At 40.4% G+C, this 18,848-nt stretch overlaps 1 protein-coding gene across 2 annotated transcripts in view; it reads right to left on the minus strand.

The window, feature by feature from the left end:
- LOC113130179 (dihydropyridine-sensitive L-type skeletal muscle calcium channel subunit alpha-1-like) overlaps positions 1-8,473 on the minus strand; it is an 87,008-nt gene extending 78,535 nt beyond the window's left edge. For both annotated transcript variants that reach the window (XR_003295669.1, XM_026306554.1), the window contains exons 1-2: positions 8,126-8,473; positions 7,787-7,892 (exon numbers count right to left, since the gene is read on the minus strand). Coding sequence is in view for 1 of the 2 variants with exons in the window: in XM_026306554.1 (XP_026162339.1) it covers positions 7,787-7,892; positions 8,126-8,313 (294 nt within the window). In the remaining variant the exon portion in view is untranslated. The remainder of the gene's footprint in view (positions 1-7,786; positions 7,893-8,125) is intronic.
- Between the last annotated feature and the right edge of the window lie 10,375 nt (positions 8,474-18,848).

An 18,848-nucleotide genomic window follows, 5' to 3' on the forward strand; every position in this document is an offset into this window, starting at 1 on the left:
GACTTTGCACAATGAAAGCTGTGAGAAGTTGCACATGAACGGTACTTGGAAGCTCTACAATATTTGGAAGCTCCAATGAATGAATATTTTTAGCCAATTTTGAACTTCGTTGACTCAGGAACATGCTCATACATTTACAGCATAGATGCAGTGAGCAGACACAGGTGATGGACTTTGGACAAGGGAAGTACACTCCAAAAGTAACTGTAGTAGGGCATTTTGGTACCACAAATGTTAAGTAAATGATTAAATTATGGATGAAAAGACTAACCAGTTTCTACTGATGCACGACCAAGTGGGCATGATACAAATGCATCAGTAGAGGAGCTTTGAATCCTTGAAAATTTAAAAAGAAATAAGGATTCATTGGTAATTACATGTTTGCATTTATAAATTCTAACACTGTAGGGATAGTGTCCTCATCTAAACAAAAAATTTATTTTGATACCACACCTTTTACTTCTTGATTTCTCTGGCTTGAACTTCATCTTAGACCACTTTAGGTTAGTGGCCACAACAGTGCTTTTGTACATGGTACTCTGCTATTAGTAGTTGTCATGTCATTTATGTATACCCTTATTCTGTCACTAGCTTTTTGACTATTAATGGTACTTTAAAATAATCTAGTACTTCCCAAGGTAGGGTATGTGGTACAACTGAAAGATCTAAAAATACAATATGCAAATCTCCATTTTCTCAGTTTTTCTCTTTGTTGACTAAACTTGATGACAGATTAAATATTTTCTTTGCGTTTGCTCCAAACATCCAGAGAAACCAGAAACTCTAGTTTTCTGAACTGGGGTGCTGATAAACATGTTCCTTTCTAGCTAACTTGACAACCTTTGTGGAAATCTTACCTTCTACGTTCAGATTGCAAATCCGATGACCATGCCTCTCTTCCCTGAGGATGATTACAGCAAACTCCTACAGAAAATCACTATGCTGGAAACTAAAGTGCAAAGGTTAGCGATGTACGTGGAGATAAATGGACTATCTGGGAAAGAGGACACTACTCTACCACTTTACCATAGTAGCAGACAAGAGCATGCTAGTATACAGATAACTAGCATTAACAAGACAGGAGGGTTGTGTCCGGGTAAATTAAACTACTGGTATCAGTCCTCCTTAGAACGCTCTCGGAGCAAAGCCAAAGACTAAATCAGGACAAGCAACAGGCAGAACTCAGCGCCCAGAAATCTGTGATGCGACAGGCTGGCCAGCGTTATCATCCTCCTCAACTCCTGTGCAGAGGAAAGCACAGCCATGGATAACCCCGCAAACCCTACCTAGTTCACCATCTTCCCGGGCTAAAGGGAAAAGGAGCAACAAAACTCCTAAGGAACTAACTGTACAGCTAGAAAATAGATTCGCTCCACTAGTGCAGTACCCTGGATCTTCATCTGATCACTTGGACAATCCCCCACATCCACAGAGAGGGGTAAGGTCTGAAAACACAACAGAAGACAGAAAACTAAGAGGAAAGCCAACAGGGCCTCAGACTCTGATTGTGGGCGACTCTGCCATAAAAGATGTGAGACGGATGTGCAGTAACAACATAAAAAAGTTTTTATCAGTGGACCTCTACCACCAGTCAGAGGAGGAACTGAGAAATTCAGCAGGTTACTAGCACTGAACACATGGCTTTCAACTGCATGTGATGTCCACTCAGCACATTTTATTGATAATTTTAACCATTTCTGGGATCGCAGGCATCTTTTTAAGGGAGGCGGATTGTCTCTAAATAAATCAGGAGTTAAAGCTTTCACCTCCAACCTATTTTTCTTCCTGCACCACAATCTTCCCTCTGCCAAGGACAAGATACGACGGAAATCTGCCAAGGACAAGATATGACGGGAATCTAAACAAAATGAAGAAACATCAAAACATCCAAAGCCAACACTCCCACCCTCTAACATGGAGAGAAGTCAGAGCAAAGATGAGGAGGCCACACCCCCTCCACTAGCAGACACTGCCTGTGAGGATTCACTACCCACAACCCCGCAAACCCTACCTAGTTCACCATCTTCCCGGGGCATCCCATTCCCTATCACCAAGAACCTCGCCAACCTGATGAAGCACATCACTACTGGGCCCAAACTGACCTCCTCCCCCAGTGTCATTTTCACCCCCAGAAGCCCCTCAAAGCGGCATGCCCCAACAATTCCTCAGCAAGCTCTGCTGCAATCATCACAATTGCAGCATCCACCACCCCCTCCTCCACACCATCAAGGAAATCATTCTTTGTCTCCACAGCCTGATAACAGCACAGTAAGCTCTAACTGATATGTGCTTGGTCCAGGCTGCAATATTGTTAGTCATGGCTCTCTCCAGGAAAAGCCGGGGCCCAATATGCAAGTAGCTGTTTCAATCCCAGTTTTGATAGGTAACAGAAAAAGTTTGGTAAATCTACAGAGAAATAAGATTTACCCAACGCATTCTGCAAATTTATGTATCCCTTGCCAACCACAGTATGTCCCAGAACATGGGGAAAACAATGTTTTTAACACACTAAATTTAGCTCTTTTAAATGTCAGGTCTTTGGTAGGCAAATCATTTTTAATCAATGATTTTATTATTAAGCACAAGCTTGATTTTATGTTTTTAACCGAAACATGGTTAGGACAAGATAATAATGCTGCAGTTCTTATTGAATCAACCCCTCCAAATTTCAGTTTCATGAGTGAAACAAGAATACATAAGAAAGGAGGTGGAGTTGCCATTTTATTTAATGATAGCCTCAAATGCAAAAACATATCATATGGAAAGTTTATATGTTGCTCTTCATACCAAATCCTCCTGTCGAGCAACATTTGTAACTATTTATAGACCCCCAATGTACAATGCACATTTTTTTGACGAGTTTGCTAAATTACTATTTATTGTATTTGTTTTAGTGGGTGGCTTTAACATTCATGTTGATAATCTCAATGATGCAAGTGCAAAAGAACTCTTGAACATCCTGGACAACTTTGGGCTTTCTCATCATGTAACAGATCCAACACACATCAAGGGACACACACTATCTAATAATCTCTAAAGGTCTTAATATTTCTGAGGTGGTGGTGACCGATGTTGCTCTTTCTGATCATTACTGTGTTTTTTTTAAAACAACCACCCCTGCTGTTTTGAACACAGGCGAAACAGAGGTAGTCAAAAAGCGGAACATCAACGAGAAGAGCTGTGCATTATTCATTCAGGCTTTTGCACCATCACCAACCATGCCATCAGCCCCTGTTGATGATCTTGTAAGCAGTTTCAGTTCCAAAGTTATGACTGTTATTGATTCCATTGCCCCAATTAGGACCAAGGTATTGTCAGCAAGAAAAAAGTCAAAGTCACCTTGGAGAAAAGCCACAGTGGTTAAAATTCAGAAAAGAATATGCAGACAAGCAGAACGCAAGTGGCGAAAAACCAAACTCCAGGTTCATTTCGACTTGTACAAAGAGAGTCTTCACAACTATAACCAAAAACTAAAAAATGCAAGGCAATCATTTTTCTCAGAGGTTATCAATAGAAACAGCAATAATGCCCGCACATTGTTTTCTGTTGTAGACAGACTCACAAACCCAGCACCCTCTGTTCCTTCTGAACTGCTGTCCAAAAAGTCATGCAATGATTTTGCAGCTTTTTTCACAGACAAAATATCAAAGATAAGACAAACTATATCTAGCTGCAGTCCTAGGAACATGACAATATCACCTGTGCCTCCTTGTTCTCCAGTGAATCTAGAACATTTTGATCTCCTTGATCACAGAGCTCTGGCAGAAACGCTTCTACAATTAAAATCTACATCATGCTGCCTTGATATTTTACCAACAAATTTTTTTTTAAATGTTTTAACAGCTTAGCTCCAGATGTATTGCAGATTGTCAATAGTTCTCTTCAGTCAGGGCAGTTTCCCCAGGCCTTAAAAACTGCTATTATAAAACCTCTTCTTAAAAGGCCTAATCTAGATGCTTCAGCAGTAACTACAGGCCAATATCAAATCTTCCATTTTTGGGAAAAATAATTGAAAAAGTAGTTTCTCAACAAATTCACAGATTTATGGTGCAAAACAATCTTTTTAATGCACTTCAGTCTGGATTTTGCGCACACCACAGCACCAAGACTGTACTTATTAAAATTTTAAATGATTTACATTTGAATAATGATGAATTCAAAACCTCTGTTTTAGTACTACTGGATCTCAGTGCTGCATTTGACACAGTTGATCATGATGTGCTGCTTGATAGACTAGAAGCGTGGGTGGGAGTTACTGGCTCAGTGTTAAATTGGCTAAAATCTTACTTACAAGATAGGGACTATTTTGTCTCACTTGGTAACTATGAGTCTGAGCGAACAAAAATGAAATGTGGGGTTCCTCAGGGGTCTATTCTTGGTCCTCTCTTATTCAATATCTACATGCTGCCCCTTGCTCAGATTATGGAATACCACAACATTGACTACCATACTTATGCAGATGACACCCAACTTTATATATCAGTATCATCTCATGATTATAGTCCTCTAATTTCATTATGTGAGTATATTAATCGAGTCAAAGAATGGATGCGCCAGAATTTTCTCCAGCTCAATACAGACAAGACAGAAGTGATTGTTTTTGGCCCCAAAAATGAAAGGTCATTGCTCACCTTGACTCCATGTCATTGAAAGCTACAAATCAAGCCAGAAACCTTGGTGTAATCATTGACTCAGACCTGAATTTTAACAACCACATAAAATCCATCACTAAATCTTCCTATTACCACCTGAAAAACATTGCTAGAATAAAAGGTTTTCTGTCTAAACAAGATGCAGAAAAACTTGTTCATGCATTTATCTTCAGTAGGTTAGATTATTCTAATGGCTTGTTCACAGGTCAAAAAAAGTCAATCAGGCAGCTGCAGCTATTCCAGAATGCTGCTGCCAGAGTCCTTACAAACACCAAGAAACTGGACCATATCACACCAGTTCTCAGATCACTACACTGGCTTCCTGTTAGTCAAAGGATAGATTTTAAAATCTTATTCCTAGTTTATAAAGCACTAAATGGTTGTGGACCAAGATATATTCAAGATATATTAGTTCCCTATGAGGTTTCCAGACCCCTCAGGTCATCTGGGACAGGTCTACTGTGTGTTCCCAGAATCAGAACCAAACAAAGTGAAGCAGCATTCAGTCACTATGCTCCTCACTTGTGGAACAACTTCCTGAACACATGAGGTCTGTTCAAACTGTCAGCTCATTCAAATCAGGACTGAAAACACTGTTGTTTACTGCTGCCTTCGAATAATTGTTCATCTTTGTTTTCTTAATGTGCTTTTATGTTTTATTTTAATTTACTTTACTTGATTTAAATTTATTTTATGTTAAATGCCTTTATTTTCAAATGCTCTTTTCAATGCTTTTAATGTAATTATATGCCTTGTAAAGCACGTTGAATTGCGTAGTGTATGAAAGGTGCTATACAAATAAATTTGCCTTTTGCCTTTAAACGTAACTAATTTCCAGTGTTGGGCATATTACTTTTAAAAAGTAATTTGTTACAGTTACTAGTTCTAATGACGCACAATGTGAGGTGCTTCATTGGATTAGAATTACTTGCCCCCAACGTGGAGAGACTCTTTCTTCCTGAGCATAAGTTGCACATAAACAATGTTACATAAACATTCTTGCCTTTCACTTCAACAAGGGAAAAGTAGTGCTTATACTTCCAGTTTGCGAAAGATACCTTTGAATTCATTGGACTTGCCATCGCTGTGACTCCTGGTTGTTGGTGTGTACGACTGTGAATGTGCTTGTGTGAACACCCGCACTACTCTGCCTCTGGTTGGCAAATGATGGAAATTTACTCTACCTAAGCCAATCATCATCAGTTATGTGGTGAAACCTCAATTATAGTAACGCCACATTTTATTGTCAGTAACTGTCACGAGTTGGCGTGTGTGTGGAGGTGCGGGAGAGAAGTTTGCACCCAAATGCAGGTAACACAAGGCTTTATTTCCTCCTGGGAACTCCAGGGCACAAAACACAAATCCAAGACAAACCCGATGAGACGGTCGAAACTAAGAACACTTCCACAGGTGCATCAACTGAATCTGACTACTAGCTACAACAATGCTTCTGCGACTAAACAAAGGAACAAGGGAGGTATAAATAGGGAGAACACAAAAGGTGATAGAACACAGGTGAACATAACGGGGACAGGTGAAACTTATGAACACAAATTACCAACATAAAGCTGCCAGAGACCAGAACAGGGGAAACAGGAAGGCCACACAAAATAAGAGTCCTCTGGCAGGAAGTCCCCAGAGGGACTCATGACAGTAACGGTAACGGCATATAACGGGGGAAACAGTAATTCGTTTGATTATTCGTTACTGAAAAAAGCAAGGCAGTTTATTTATAACGCCGTTATTCCATCACTGCACCACACAGACACCCATCACTCAGACCTAAAATGATGTATCCTGACATGCAGTAGACAAAACAACACAGTTGTTTCAGCATGTGTATGCCAATTCCACCTACACTAATCTACCTCATTTCTTTTAGGATCCCCTGACAAAATTGAAGAGCTGGTTAATACTGACAATAAACTCTTCCCTTGAAATTGCCACGTTGTCCACCTCCACTCCAGCCAAGCACATACTGTAACATTAATCTCACTGATAAAAGAGCTGAAAAAACAGCTCTCTTCTGTTGATGAGGCCACAGAAAGATCGCCTACCTACAGTTAATAAAGTTTATCTCATCTCATCAAACCTCTTATAATATTTGCAACCAACTGAGTTTACAGATTAAATCACAAAATGTGATGTTACTGGGGGCTACCACTGCTGCATGTCATATCACCGCCACTAAAATCAAACAAATCTCTAAGACATTTGCATAGACAGGAGAGAAGATGGCTTCCTGAAGATGGTATTTTCCAATGATAATTGACTAATGACAACATTTTTATGAATGCTGTATTCCATTTCTGTTAATAGATAGTTTTAAATATTACACATTGTACATTTAATTTTCACTGTTTAGAAAATGATTTAGTTATTAGTAGTTTTAATAATGAAAAAATAAGTTTAGGAAACCAAGCTAGTACATACAGCTAGTGATACAGTCAAATTAAACCAAAAACCTAAACGCTTCACCCCTATAGTGAGTGTAGTGGCTCTGTTAATCTGGGGGGGACATTTTGCTTGCATGGTTTGGGTCTGCTTGTCCACTTAAGAGTGAAGGGTCTGTGCAGATCAGTAGAAAGTTGTTCTCAGTAATTATCTTTATCCTATGGTGAGTTATGATTGGAGGGGTTCCTTCTAGGAAGAAGATGTCCCTATCCATAGGAGTAACTGAAATGGTTGATGAGTATTAAATGATGAGAATCATATGCTCACATTTGCAGCTAGACAGTCCTCTCCACCACCTTCATCAAAACACCAAATGAAGGAATAGCTTTTGGAAGAATAGTACAGTACAACACTCTAAAGCTGTTGTGGCACGTGGTGGCCCAGCACCTCACTAAGACACTAAGACAAACTATGCTGTTTTTCCTTTTATATGTTATCCTTCTATCTCTATCTATGCTGGCATTAATGAAGTCATTTAAGTGAGGCAAAAGATAATGCATTCTGCTGAATTAATCCTGATCAGTACAGATAGACACTGAAATGTAAAATAATTTTAAAAGTACCAAATATACCCAATACATAAAGTTTGACAAACTTTTGTAAGAAGTAAGCACTGTGAGTATCCACAGTATACTATAATGTGCATTTACTGTATGTAAAACACAAACATGCTGACGCACCAAATTGCTGTTGGTGTTGTTGCTGTCTTCCTCAGGCATGGGCAAGTACACCGCCAGAGCCACACAGTTGGCAAATATGGCCAGAAGGATTATGATTTCAAAAGGTCTGAAAGTAATTTATAGGAAGCTTACATACCAGCCATAGTAGTACACATATAGATGTTCCCAGATGGGACAAATGAAACACCAAACACCTTGACACACACACCAACACATGCACATAGAACATTTAATGATTACTGGCAATAAATACAGTCAGCAGTGACATCACTTGAAATGTTTTCTTATGTTTAATCCAATCATCTCTCAGCCTAGTGCCCCTTTACTATAGCAGGATACTTCCACTCCACAATACTGATGCATGCCTTGCGGAAGGGATTCCGCAGTGTCAAGAAGAGGAGAGAGCGTGCAGGTCTTGGGTTGCCTCCTGTAGCCATCAGCTTCTTTAGCTTCTCCTTCTGTTTTCTCTTCAGAGTTTCCTCATCCATGATGTAGGATGATAACGGGGGGCTGCTGGCATCTGCCATTGTGGCCTCAAGAGCGAATTTGTCCCAACTTTACTTTGAATTGGAAGTGGTATTCCTAACGATTTGAATTGTTTTTTGTTTAAACGTGGTAGTCCTGTCAGCTAGTTCTGTTCACCCATTTGTAACCCTTTGCAACTTGTCTCGATCATCACTCTCTCACACTGACAGTTTGACTGAGCTCCCTCTCTTTCTCTGTCTCTATCTGTGGAATGGCAGCTGTCCCCACTGCTTGTAGAGGATTGGCTTACTGAGCAGCTGTTTGCACAAGAGAATAAATATAGACAATGAGCATGGCTATCGTAGCATGGGGGGACAAAGGAAGATGTTTGCAGTGCTATAGTCTGGGTCTGTAATATTTTTTAAAAGTGAGTGTGTTCCAAAGTGAGAGTCACTGAAAAAGATGCACAGAAAATAATTTTAATTGCTCATTTCATTATTCTTTGAGTTCTGTGACATGATGATCATCTTCTGATTTTTTTTGTTGTCAGTCTTTTTATGCTTTCATTTTTACAATGACTGATTTTTTTAGTTTTTTGTCACTGTTTTGGTGTGGAGAGTAGAGGTTTGAGGGAGGGGCTATGGAATGTATATTAGTGTAAATAGAGAGCATTCTTCTTCTTTAGCTGCTTCCCATAGACCTTCTGTGGGATCTTCAGAGACTGCCACGCAGTAATGTTAAATGACACACTTAAAACTGGGGCTTTTAGATTTACTGGAGTGGTAAAAATGTTTGTTAGCTAAATGTTAGTTTTTAGATAGGACTTATAGAAGAAAAACATAGAAAATCATTAACTTTAACCCTTAGGTCAGGCTCTTTTGCCTATAAGCTTTAATGAACAGATTCTAATTTAGGCAAAAGTAGAAATATCCTTATTCCTTCTTATTATTTTATCTGATGATGTGCTAGTCCTCTAGATCCACACCTTAAATGAGTTATGTTCCATTAAAAGCATTGCTGAGCCAGTAGAAAAAAATCCAAGAAATCTGGCATTATGTTTCTGTATAATTAAAGATGTCATCTGGACAAAAATGCACAATACAATTAGGTTGATTGGTGACTCTAAATTGCCCATAGGAGTGAGTGTGAGGTTGTTTGTCTCTATGTGGCCCTGTGATGGACTGGTGGCCTGTTCAGGGTGTACCCCTGCCTTTCACCCAAAAGAGGGCTGGGATTGGCTCCAGCAGATCCCCTTGACCCTAATTAGGAATATGCAAGTATAAATAATGGATGGATAGATGGATGATTACACAAATTTATTTATAAAAATAGATTACATCATATAGATAATAACATGATATTTAATGAAGATACAGTAAACCTAAAGAAAAAAAATCAGAACTGTTCTGAATACAAAATACTAACCTTGCACCATTAAACCTTGCTGTTACCATCAAGCTGCAGAAAGATACTGTGAGTCTCCCACTGTGTCTGTACTACTATCTGTGTGTTCCTATTAAACAGCATTCAGAAACATGTAATGTCTTAACAGTTTTGTGTTGCTTTCCTGCTGGATGATTATTTTGTTCCCATTTCCTGTTCAACTTTTGTCTCACAGCTTCACTACTTCGAGTTCTTTTTTTTTTTTTTTTTTTTTTTTTTTAAAATGGGGCTTTTCTATTAGGGGAGAGTACCTGGTAGCTGGTACTTTTTTACCTCCTCGTCCGAGGTTCCACTGTGGAACACCTTTCTTCGTTCTCTGAATCTGTCTAGAACTCTGTCCATTTCTGTTCAGTTCCAGAGTTCCATTCTTTTTCAGTGTTCAATTCAATTCAATTTTATTTGTATAGCGCCAAATCACAATACAATCATCTCAAGGCACTTTACAAAAACTAAAACTAAAAACCCAACAAATCCCTTATGAGCAAGCACTTGGCGACAGTGGAGAGGAAAAACTTCCTTTAACAGAAGAAAAAACCTCCAGCAGAACCGGGTCCGGTTTGGGCGGCCATCTGCCTCGACTGGTTGGGGTGAGTGGATAGACACTGCAGGTTGGTGGGGCCAGTAACTGCACATCAGCAATATACAGCTCCAGGACCAGGGACACCTGCAGAAGGTACAGAGAGAGAAAACAGAGAGGGAGAGCACAAACTAGGGTAGAGAGAGCACAAGGTTGGTGACATTCAATGGTGGAATATACATGTGAGGGGGGAGGAGAGGAAGAGAGGGGAGGGGAAGGGAAGGGAAGGGAGGGGGGTGATTAGGGTAGGGGAGCTCAGTGCACCGATGGTCCTCGGGCAGTCTAGGCCTATAGCAGCATAACAAAGGGATGGTTCAGGGTTGCCTGAAGCCAGCCCTAACTATACGCTTTGTCAAAGAGGAAGGTTTTAAGTCTAGCCTTGAAAATACAGAGAGTGTCTGCCTCCTGAACCCAGACTGGGAGCTGGTTCCACAGGAGAGGAGCTTGATAGCTAAAGGCTCTGCCTCCCATTCTACTTTTGGAAACTCTGGGAACCACAAGTAGACCTGCACTCTGAGAGCGAAGTGATCTATTGGGATAATATGGTACTATGAGGTCTTTAAGGTATGAAGGAGCTTGATCGTGAAAGGATTTGTATGTGAGAAGGATTTTAAATTCTATTGTGTATTTTACAGGGAGCTAATGAATATTTTCAACATATACATGAAAGTTAAAGTCTCCCACTATAATGACTTGATCTGAACTAAGCACTAAATCAGACAGGAAGTCTGGAAATTCAGTTAAAAACTCTGAGTAAGGGACAGGTGGATGGTACACAATGACAAGTAGAACTGGTTTTTGTGTTTTCCAGTTTGGATGTGAGAGGCTCAGAGTGAGGCTCTCATATGAGTTATAACTGTTCTGAGAATGAAAGTTTAATAACTTTGAGTGGAAGATTGCAGCTACTCCTCCACCTTGACCTGTGCTTCGAGGAACATAATTTTTATGACTGAGGAAGGGGTTGATTCATTCAGACTGACATATACATATTCATCCTGCTGTAGCCAGGTTTCAGTAAGACAGAGTAAGTCAATTTGGTGATCAGTTATCAAATCATTTACTAACAGATTTAGATGAAAGAGACCTAATATTTAATAATCCAACAGCTCTAAGGAAACTGCAGAGAGGCGTTTTAGACAGTCTCTGCGTCCCGGTCCCCACTCTGGATTGTCAGGCTTTAGGTTGGCTAATAAACTCCTGTATTTCTAAAGATGTATTTCGCCATATTTCTAAAGATGAGAGTTGCACCATTCAAAGTGGGATGGATGCCCAATTGTCTATGAAGCCCACATTGTTTGCTGGACACCACCTACACAGCCAGCGACGGAACGACGACATGTGGCTAAACATGTCATCGCTGGTCAGATTGGGGAGGGGTCCAGAGTCCAACATTAATTTAACAAAGTTACACAGACTCAACATTAATTTTATAGATCTCCGATTGGCGTAATCTGGTGTCATTGCTGCTGACGTGAATGACAGTTTTTCCATATTTACGATTAACCTTAGCCAGCAGCTTCAAATTTGACTCAACGTCGCCCGCTCTGGCCCCAGGAATACGTTTGACTATGGTCGCTGGTGTCTCTAGCTTCACGTTTCTGACTATGGAATTGCCAATTATCAGAGTCGGTTTCTCAGCGGGTGTGTCGCTGAGTGGGGAAAATCTATTAGAAACGTGAACAGGCAGGTGATGAGCTGTGGGCTTCTGCTTAGGAGAATGTTTCCGTCGGACCATCACCCAGGCTAATTCTCCGGAGCTGCCCTTGGACAGCTAACAAACCCTGAGCTCGGTGTCTCCACACCAGCTAACAGGGCTAGGCTAGCTGGCTTTTGTTCAAAGGTGCGGAGCTGTGCTTCCAAATCAGTGATTCTCACCTCCAAAGCTTGCAGAACCTTACACTTTTTACAGGTATCATTATCGCTAAAGGAAGCAGAGGAATAACTAAACATGTGGCACACCGAGCAGGAAAGAGAGAAGCCATGCTACTAGCTAGCTAAGCTAACTGGTAGGCTAATGAACGCCAAGTCAGGAAATAGCAATAAATACCGGTCAAAATAGAAAGGTACTTGACTAGTACCGGAATGTAGCAGTTAATGAATTGTTTAGAGTGTTTAGTTTGTTTTTAGGTGTGTTAGACTATAGCTAGTCTGTTGCTAACAAGACACGCTTGCAATAGGAAGTGATTCACTTCAGTGTTCTCCTCAGAGAGTGTTCTGAGTTCAGGGTTCAGTTTTCTCAGAGTTCAGGGTGTGTACTGTCTTTTTGTCTTGCCGCGCTGGGCAGGGAACTCCATCTGGTGTGTCCCATGACTGTGCTTGGCACGGTGCGATTGGTTTAAATCTCACTGGTCATGTGTGAATCAAGTAACTTATTGTGTTGTAAGTTTTAAGAATGTTTTTCTAAGATGGGAACAATAATTTATTTTTCCATCTGATGTAAGAATCAAACCCATCATTTTTAAAAACCAGCAAATGTGGAAAAGAAATCTTGAAATTAATTTATGTTCTGTGTTTAGTAACTCGTAGTTTCTAGGAGATTGGTCTAGGAGACCAACTAATTAGTGTGGGAGTACCAGCACAGCCACAGGTTACTTGCTAGGCCTCGGGTTTACTGAGGCTTGGGCCGTTCCTCTGTGGGCTGGTCCAACTGCAGTCCGCCAGCAGGTTCCAACTTAGGAGAGAGTAGACGTTCCCCAGAGTCTTGGGCTGCAGGCCTGAGTTCATTCATCACCTTTTCTCACTCTCCTTCTGGTCGCTGCAGGGTTGTCTCATGGAGTTGGTTGATGTGAGATGGTCAGCTGTAGGACAGCCACAAGTGGGGAGGATGTCTTTGTTCCTCCTATGCTTGGGCAGTAAAACAGTCTACTTCATGGTTCTTCCGTAGCTCTCGGTCCTCCCCTCAGAGCAAGAGGACCGTGAGAGTTTGGACATCTCTTAACTTTCTAGATTCTAAGATTCTAGACCACATTCTAGGATTCTAGAATGGCACCTGTTAGGTGGCAGCCAGTTACAGCAGCTCCTTTGTTTTTTGCAAGTTTTTTACTGACTTATCACCTGTTAATCCAAGTCAAGTCAATATCTATGCTTTCTCTCTGATAACGGATGAAAGTGGATGAGTTGGGATCTTCTCATTCCTGTGGAGAGACATATGGAAACTGCATCAGAAAACACATTTCTGTGGCAACGGCATCTATACAAGGACGCAACCGTAAGCTCTCAAGGGAACAAGTCTGCTTCTTCTGATTTATTTTATTTTTATTCTTCTTTCTAGTTTATTATTAAACTATGTACATACTCCATACCTGTATATATTCTTGCTCCAGACACCAAGGCAAATTCCTAGTACTGTAAAGTGTTCTTTGCTGTACCTGGCAATAAAACCATTTCTGATTCTAATTAGATCTTTTATTTTAAATAGAGACTAAAATCACACTTGGGAGCAACAAGTGGCAGGTGTGGTAAATTGTCAGTAATGGCTCCTCAGAGATCTCTTCGCTTCCCAGACTAGAAATAAGGACACTGGAGCATCCTTCATCATGGCACACTGATTTTCAGGTCAGATGAGGACTTAGCAATGAGAGAACTGGAATGTACCCATGATGTTTATTTACAAAAGGAACTGATATAGTATATTTGGTCTTCTGGTCACAATGTTCAGCCTGTACACAACTAATGTGGTGTAAGTGGCAAATAATTTCTCATTGCTGATATTACACAATACAACACTATTGTATTGCAAGTAGCAGGGCAGGCAAAGGATGCAACTGTCAGGTTTCGGGAAACTATTGTGAATTTTAGGACCAAGGAAACGCCCACTCTGGTACTCAAGGTAAACAAAAAGACTATTTTAAACAAGAGGCTGGAACAAAGCAAGAAAACCAGGAAGCATAAACGCAGGCGACTAGGGGAACACCGGGACACAGGAAACAAGGCACATGAACTGTGAGGACAGGACATAAACGTAAACACAGGGGAGATAGGACATGAACTCAGGGACAGGGCAGGAAGATCTGGGTCACACACACTTAAGGAGACACACCAGACTCACAGGGAAACATGAGCATGAATACAGGGAATCAGGGCATGAGGTAGTCTGGGTCACCACCAGCCTACACAGGGAAACATGAACGTGAATACAGGGAATCAGGGCATGAGGTAGTCTGGGTCACACACACATCCAGGGAGACGCACCAGACTACACAGGGAGACATGAACATGAATACAGGGAATCAGGGCAAGAGGTAGTCTGGGTCACCACCAGACTGCACCGGGAAACATGAACGTGAATACAGGGAATCAGGGCATGAGGTAGTCTGGGTCACAAACACATCTAGGGAGATGCACCAGACTACACCGGGAGCAGGAACATGGACACAAGGTTAACAGGGCATGAGGGTGTGGGTCACACACACTAGGGACACACCAGACCACACAGGGAACATGAAATACAGAGCCAAGGCAGGACTACAGGGAACATGAGGAAAGCAAAGCCGGAACAAAGCAGGGTTTACACAGGACAGGAACAAAGCAGAGTTACTTAACTGAACACAAGGTGAGGCAGGGAAACGTGGCTCCTCAGGAAAACAAACAAAAGGCAGTTGTCGGCAAATCGCAGTGGTGGCAGTGATAGGCAGACAACCCAGCAAAAAAAAAACAGTGGCTAAACAAAGGTATATAAAGTGAGGGACAAAACAAGGTGCAGGTGAAATCAGTCACTAATTGGGGCAACAGTCAAGGGAACAGAATAAACAAAAACCAGTTCCTGTCAGGATCCTACAAAATAAAAGAAACAGGAAGTCAAAAAAACACAGATCCTGACAGCAACAGTGATTGAGATAAAGAGCTTTTTAATAAACAAAAAAAACAGCATGACAGCAGACAGAAACAAGTAGTAAGGTGTAGCAGGTAAATTAATTTAACACTGGTAAGGTGCCCAAAAAACTGCAGGTAAGCCTCAATAACAAAGTCAGTTGGTCAGTGTGGGTCCAACACGGCTTTACTGACAATGTAACACTTTGTAATTCAAAATAAAAAGCTGAAGGGAATTTATGTAAGAAACCCAAACTTCACTTAACCCTGTTTAGCCTGCTAAGCCTGTCATATTTTGAATCCTGGTGTTATAGTTATACAGTTATGGAGCTTAAAGTAACACCAGTGGCACAGGATCAAAAATGGATCCATGACATCAGAGGAAAGACAGTAACACCAGCCACTGCACCACTTTATTATCAGAGAATACAGACACGCCTTTAAGCTGCTTTTGGAAATAGAAACTTAGCAGCGCAGGCATAGGAATGCAGTAGGAGGTGCATACACTCGTTTTTGTTTTTGTTTGTTTGTTGTTTCAGCGCTGAGCAACACTCTGGAAAAGAGCATGATGCAAGGTAAAGTAACAAGGACAGAAACATTTCTTTAAGTGATCCACAGTTTTACAAACTGCTTTCAATACATGTCTTCCACACACCTGTTCATATGCAGTAACCTAAAACTACAACTCTTGTTAACAACAGGTTTCCACATTTTTGTGGTTGTTAACAGTGTGGCGTTTTTAGTGGATCTGTTCCTGGCTTAACAATGCCAAGCCTCATTCCATTTTATCAAAATAAGAGACTTTTTTTGCAGCAGACAGGATAAATACCAAAATTCTGCACAAAGGTATGTTATATAAGTCTATTTAGTATAGACAATTTCCCATTAATTTGCTATCACTATGCATAGCAACCCCTCTAAACTAGGGGCAAAGGCAGTCTCATTAGATATATACAAAACCAGATATATGTATCTCCTTCAGGTGTTTTCATTTCACTACAACACAATCATGTACAAACAGTAACTGGTGAAATTATGGTTACTGAATCAGAGATGTTCAAAAATTGTATATTTTTGTATTTATATTTCTGAGAATTTCTACTGTTTCACTTTCGCCAGCAGGGGCCAGCATCTACTCTAGTAGCTCTGTAGAGTACAGATATTTCTTTCACTTAAACTGTAACAATAAACACAATCCAAGATTTTCTTTGAACTACTACACTCAGAAGGAGTGTACCTTGTACCTGCTCACCTTTTACAGCTCACTAATTTTAGACATTTCCAGCTGTAAACTACATAGATGAGATTAGATACAGATTGTATCTCTTGCCTGTTATAGATCTGAACTCTTTGTCCACTGTGAAAACCTGAATGTGACCTTACTTTCTGCTGGTTATTCAGATACAACTGAGATAATGGTAATTGGCTACATGTCAGGATCTTCATCCACCTTCATCCTGTCCTCTTGTGTCTCTTGCTTTCTCATTCTATGTTTCTCCTTGTCTCTCTCCCCCCATTTCTTTGCTCCATTGTTTGTTATGTGTGTATGCGGTGTGCCTGGGTTTTGCCTTGTGTGTTTTTCCAGTTCAGATCCTTTTTCCAGTTCATCATGGTGCAGAGGTTGTGAACATACTGTAAATTTAATATGTATTCTATAGACATTAGACATATTACATGTCTGCCTTCCTGATATTGGGCAATATAAATAAAGTTTCATGTGACTTCACTTGAATATCAATTTATATGTATAGCCATACTGTGTAGTTCTTGTTGTAAATGTCTATAAAACTCAAACCCTGATATACGTTGCAGACTTGTCGCCAGGAATTAGAGCCACAGCACAGGATCATCACTCCTGTAGTATCCACAAAGTGCAGGATGCTTGCAGTAAAGAAAGCAACTCCTGCTACAACACCAAGCACCAGAACACTATTTACCTAGAGCAGCAGAGAGATGAGATGAGATGAGAAACCTGGAGAAACCAGGCTTGTGAAATGATACAGTAGTGCACAAGTCTCTGACTGACCCACGGGATACATACCTGTAATTACGGTTCATTTAATTTTAATCTTAAGAAAAACAGTTTATTACAGTTTAAACAGTTTATTACTGTTTAATGATCAAATTATCCTCTCATTGTTACCTGGAGACCATCTGGACAGATTACACAGTCATGTTTAGTGAAGTTTACTGACAGTTAGCTGACTCTATGTTATTGTGTGTTGAAAGAGTTTTTGTTGAATATCAACTGATATGCTATTGGCATGCAACTGAAAATCTACTGATGACTTGTAGCATCTCAATAGATGGACTATCAAAATTAAGTGTGACCAGTAACTCCAAGCATAAATACAAATGCATTTATATTTTTTACAAATAATTTAATCACAATTTGAAAAGTAGCCAATGGATATGTAATGAGAAAGTGAATATGGAAAATTTTTAAAAAGTATGTAATCAAAAATTAATGCATTAGGAGAAGTAGGACAATATAGTATCAATATCGTGTAGTTTTGAGTTCACACAATACTCTTTGGAGTGGTGAGAAAACAAAAATGGGAAGAATGTGGAATTATAGGAAATACGTCTTATTGACTACTTACACTTACACTTACACTACTTACACTCACAGCAGCGACATTTCACCTCAGAAGTTGAGCATGAATATCCAAAAGATGTGTGTTAAACATGTTTTGACTGTTCACATATAAATACATTTTAGTTTTGTTTTAACACTGGTGATTTTGCTGTGTAGACATATACAAACTGCCAAAATATCTGATCCTCCAGCACAAAAATCTGTTTTATGACTATAGCTTAAATTTTCTTTACTTAAAGTTTTATAAGTCACAGTGAAAATTAAAAATAATTCCTATTTTGAAGTACAGCTTCAAACAGGGTTGAACTCCACTCTAGTCACCTTTCCTTATAATATTAAAGTAAAGTAAGAAAGATCTACACCCAATATTCACAGTTTACAGCAAACTGTGAACACAGGGCTGTCTTTCCTTCAGTTACACTTCAAGTACACATTCATGCTGCTGTAGGTGGTAGTGTCAACTGAGCACCACCTACAGATATAATAGTATAACACATGACGTGCTGCTGTACAAATAAAGGGCAGTCGTAGTAAAAGTGTGACACTTTGAACTACTGCTGTATTAACACTCTAGGTCAGTGATCTCCAACTCTGGTCCACGAAAACTACTGTCCTAGTTTTCCAACTACCCCTGCCCTTCCAGTTTGTAACTGGCTGAACACACTGGATCCAGGTAATCAGCAGCATGTGGGGGCTTGTTGTTATTGGGGCTTGGTACCCAATCTTGGGTGGGGATGGCATTCTTTCCCCCCTGACATCTCGTACTGGCTCCCCCGTGCCGTGGCATTTGTATTGTATCTCTTCAATCTCTAGTTGTGATAGCAGTTGCCATTTGCAGATGTAGGAACACTGAGCTACTAGTTCTTTCGGCACTAGTCTAGTTGGTGGGTTTCGAAGTTTCCATGGGTCCCACATCCTCTTCATGTAACCAGTGTCCCTGTTGTTACTCATGTAGTAGCATTCCAACAGTTTTCTATTCTCAGCCCTCATCCATGAGTGTCGTGTTCCAGTAACCCATTTCTCACCAGGTTGCCTTGGTTCCCTAGCACCCCCCACAGCTTGGTCTGAGTAACAGCAGCCACACTGGGACCCACATATCACTGGGATATGTGCAAGGTATTTGCTCATGAGCTGCATTCATGTGTCTTATTTGGCAATTAATTATTGTG

This window comes from Mastacembelus armatus, chromosome 5 (assembly GCF_900324485.2).
Source record: "Mastacembelus armatus chromosome 5, fMasArm1.2, whole genome shotgun sequence".
Classification (NCBI taxonomy): Eukaryota; Metazoa; Chordata; class Actinopteri; order Synbranchiformes; family Mastacembelidae; genus Mastacembelus; species Mastacembelus armatus.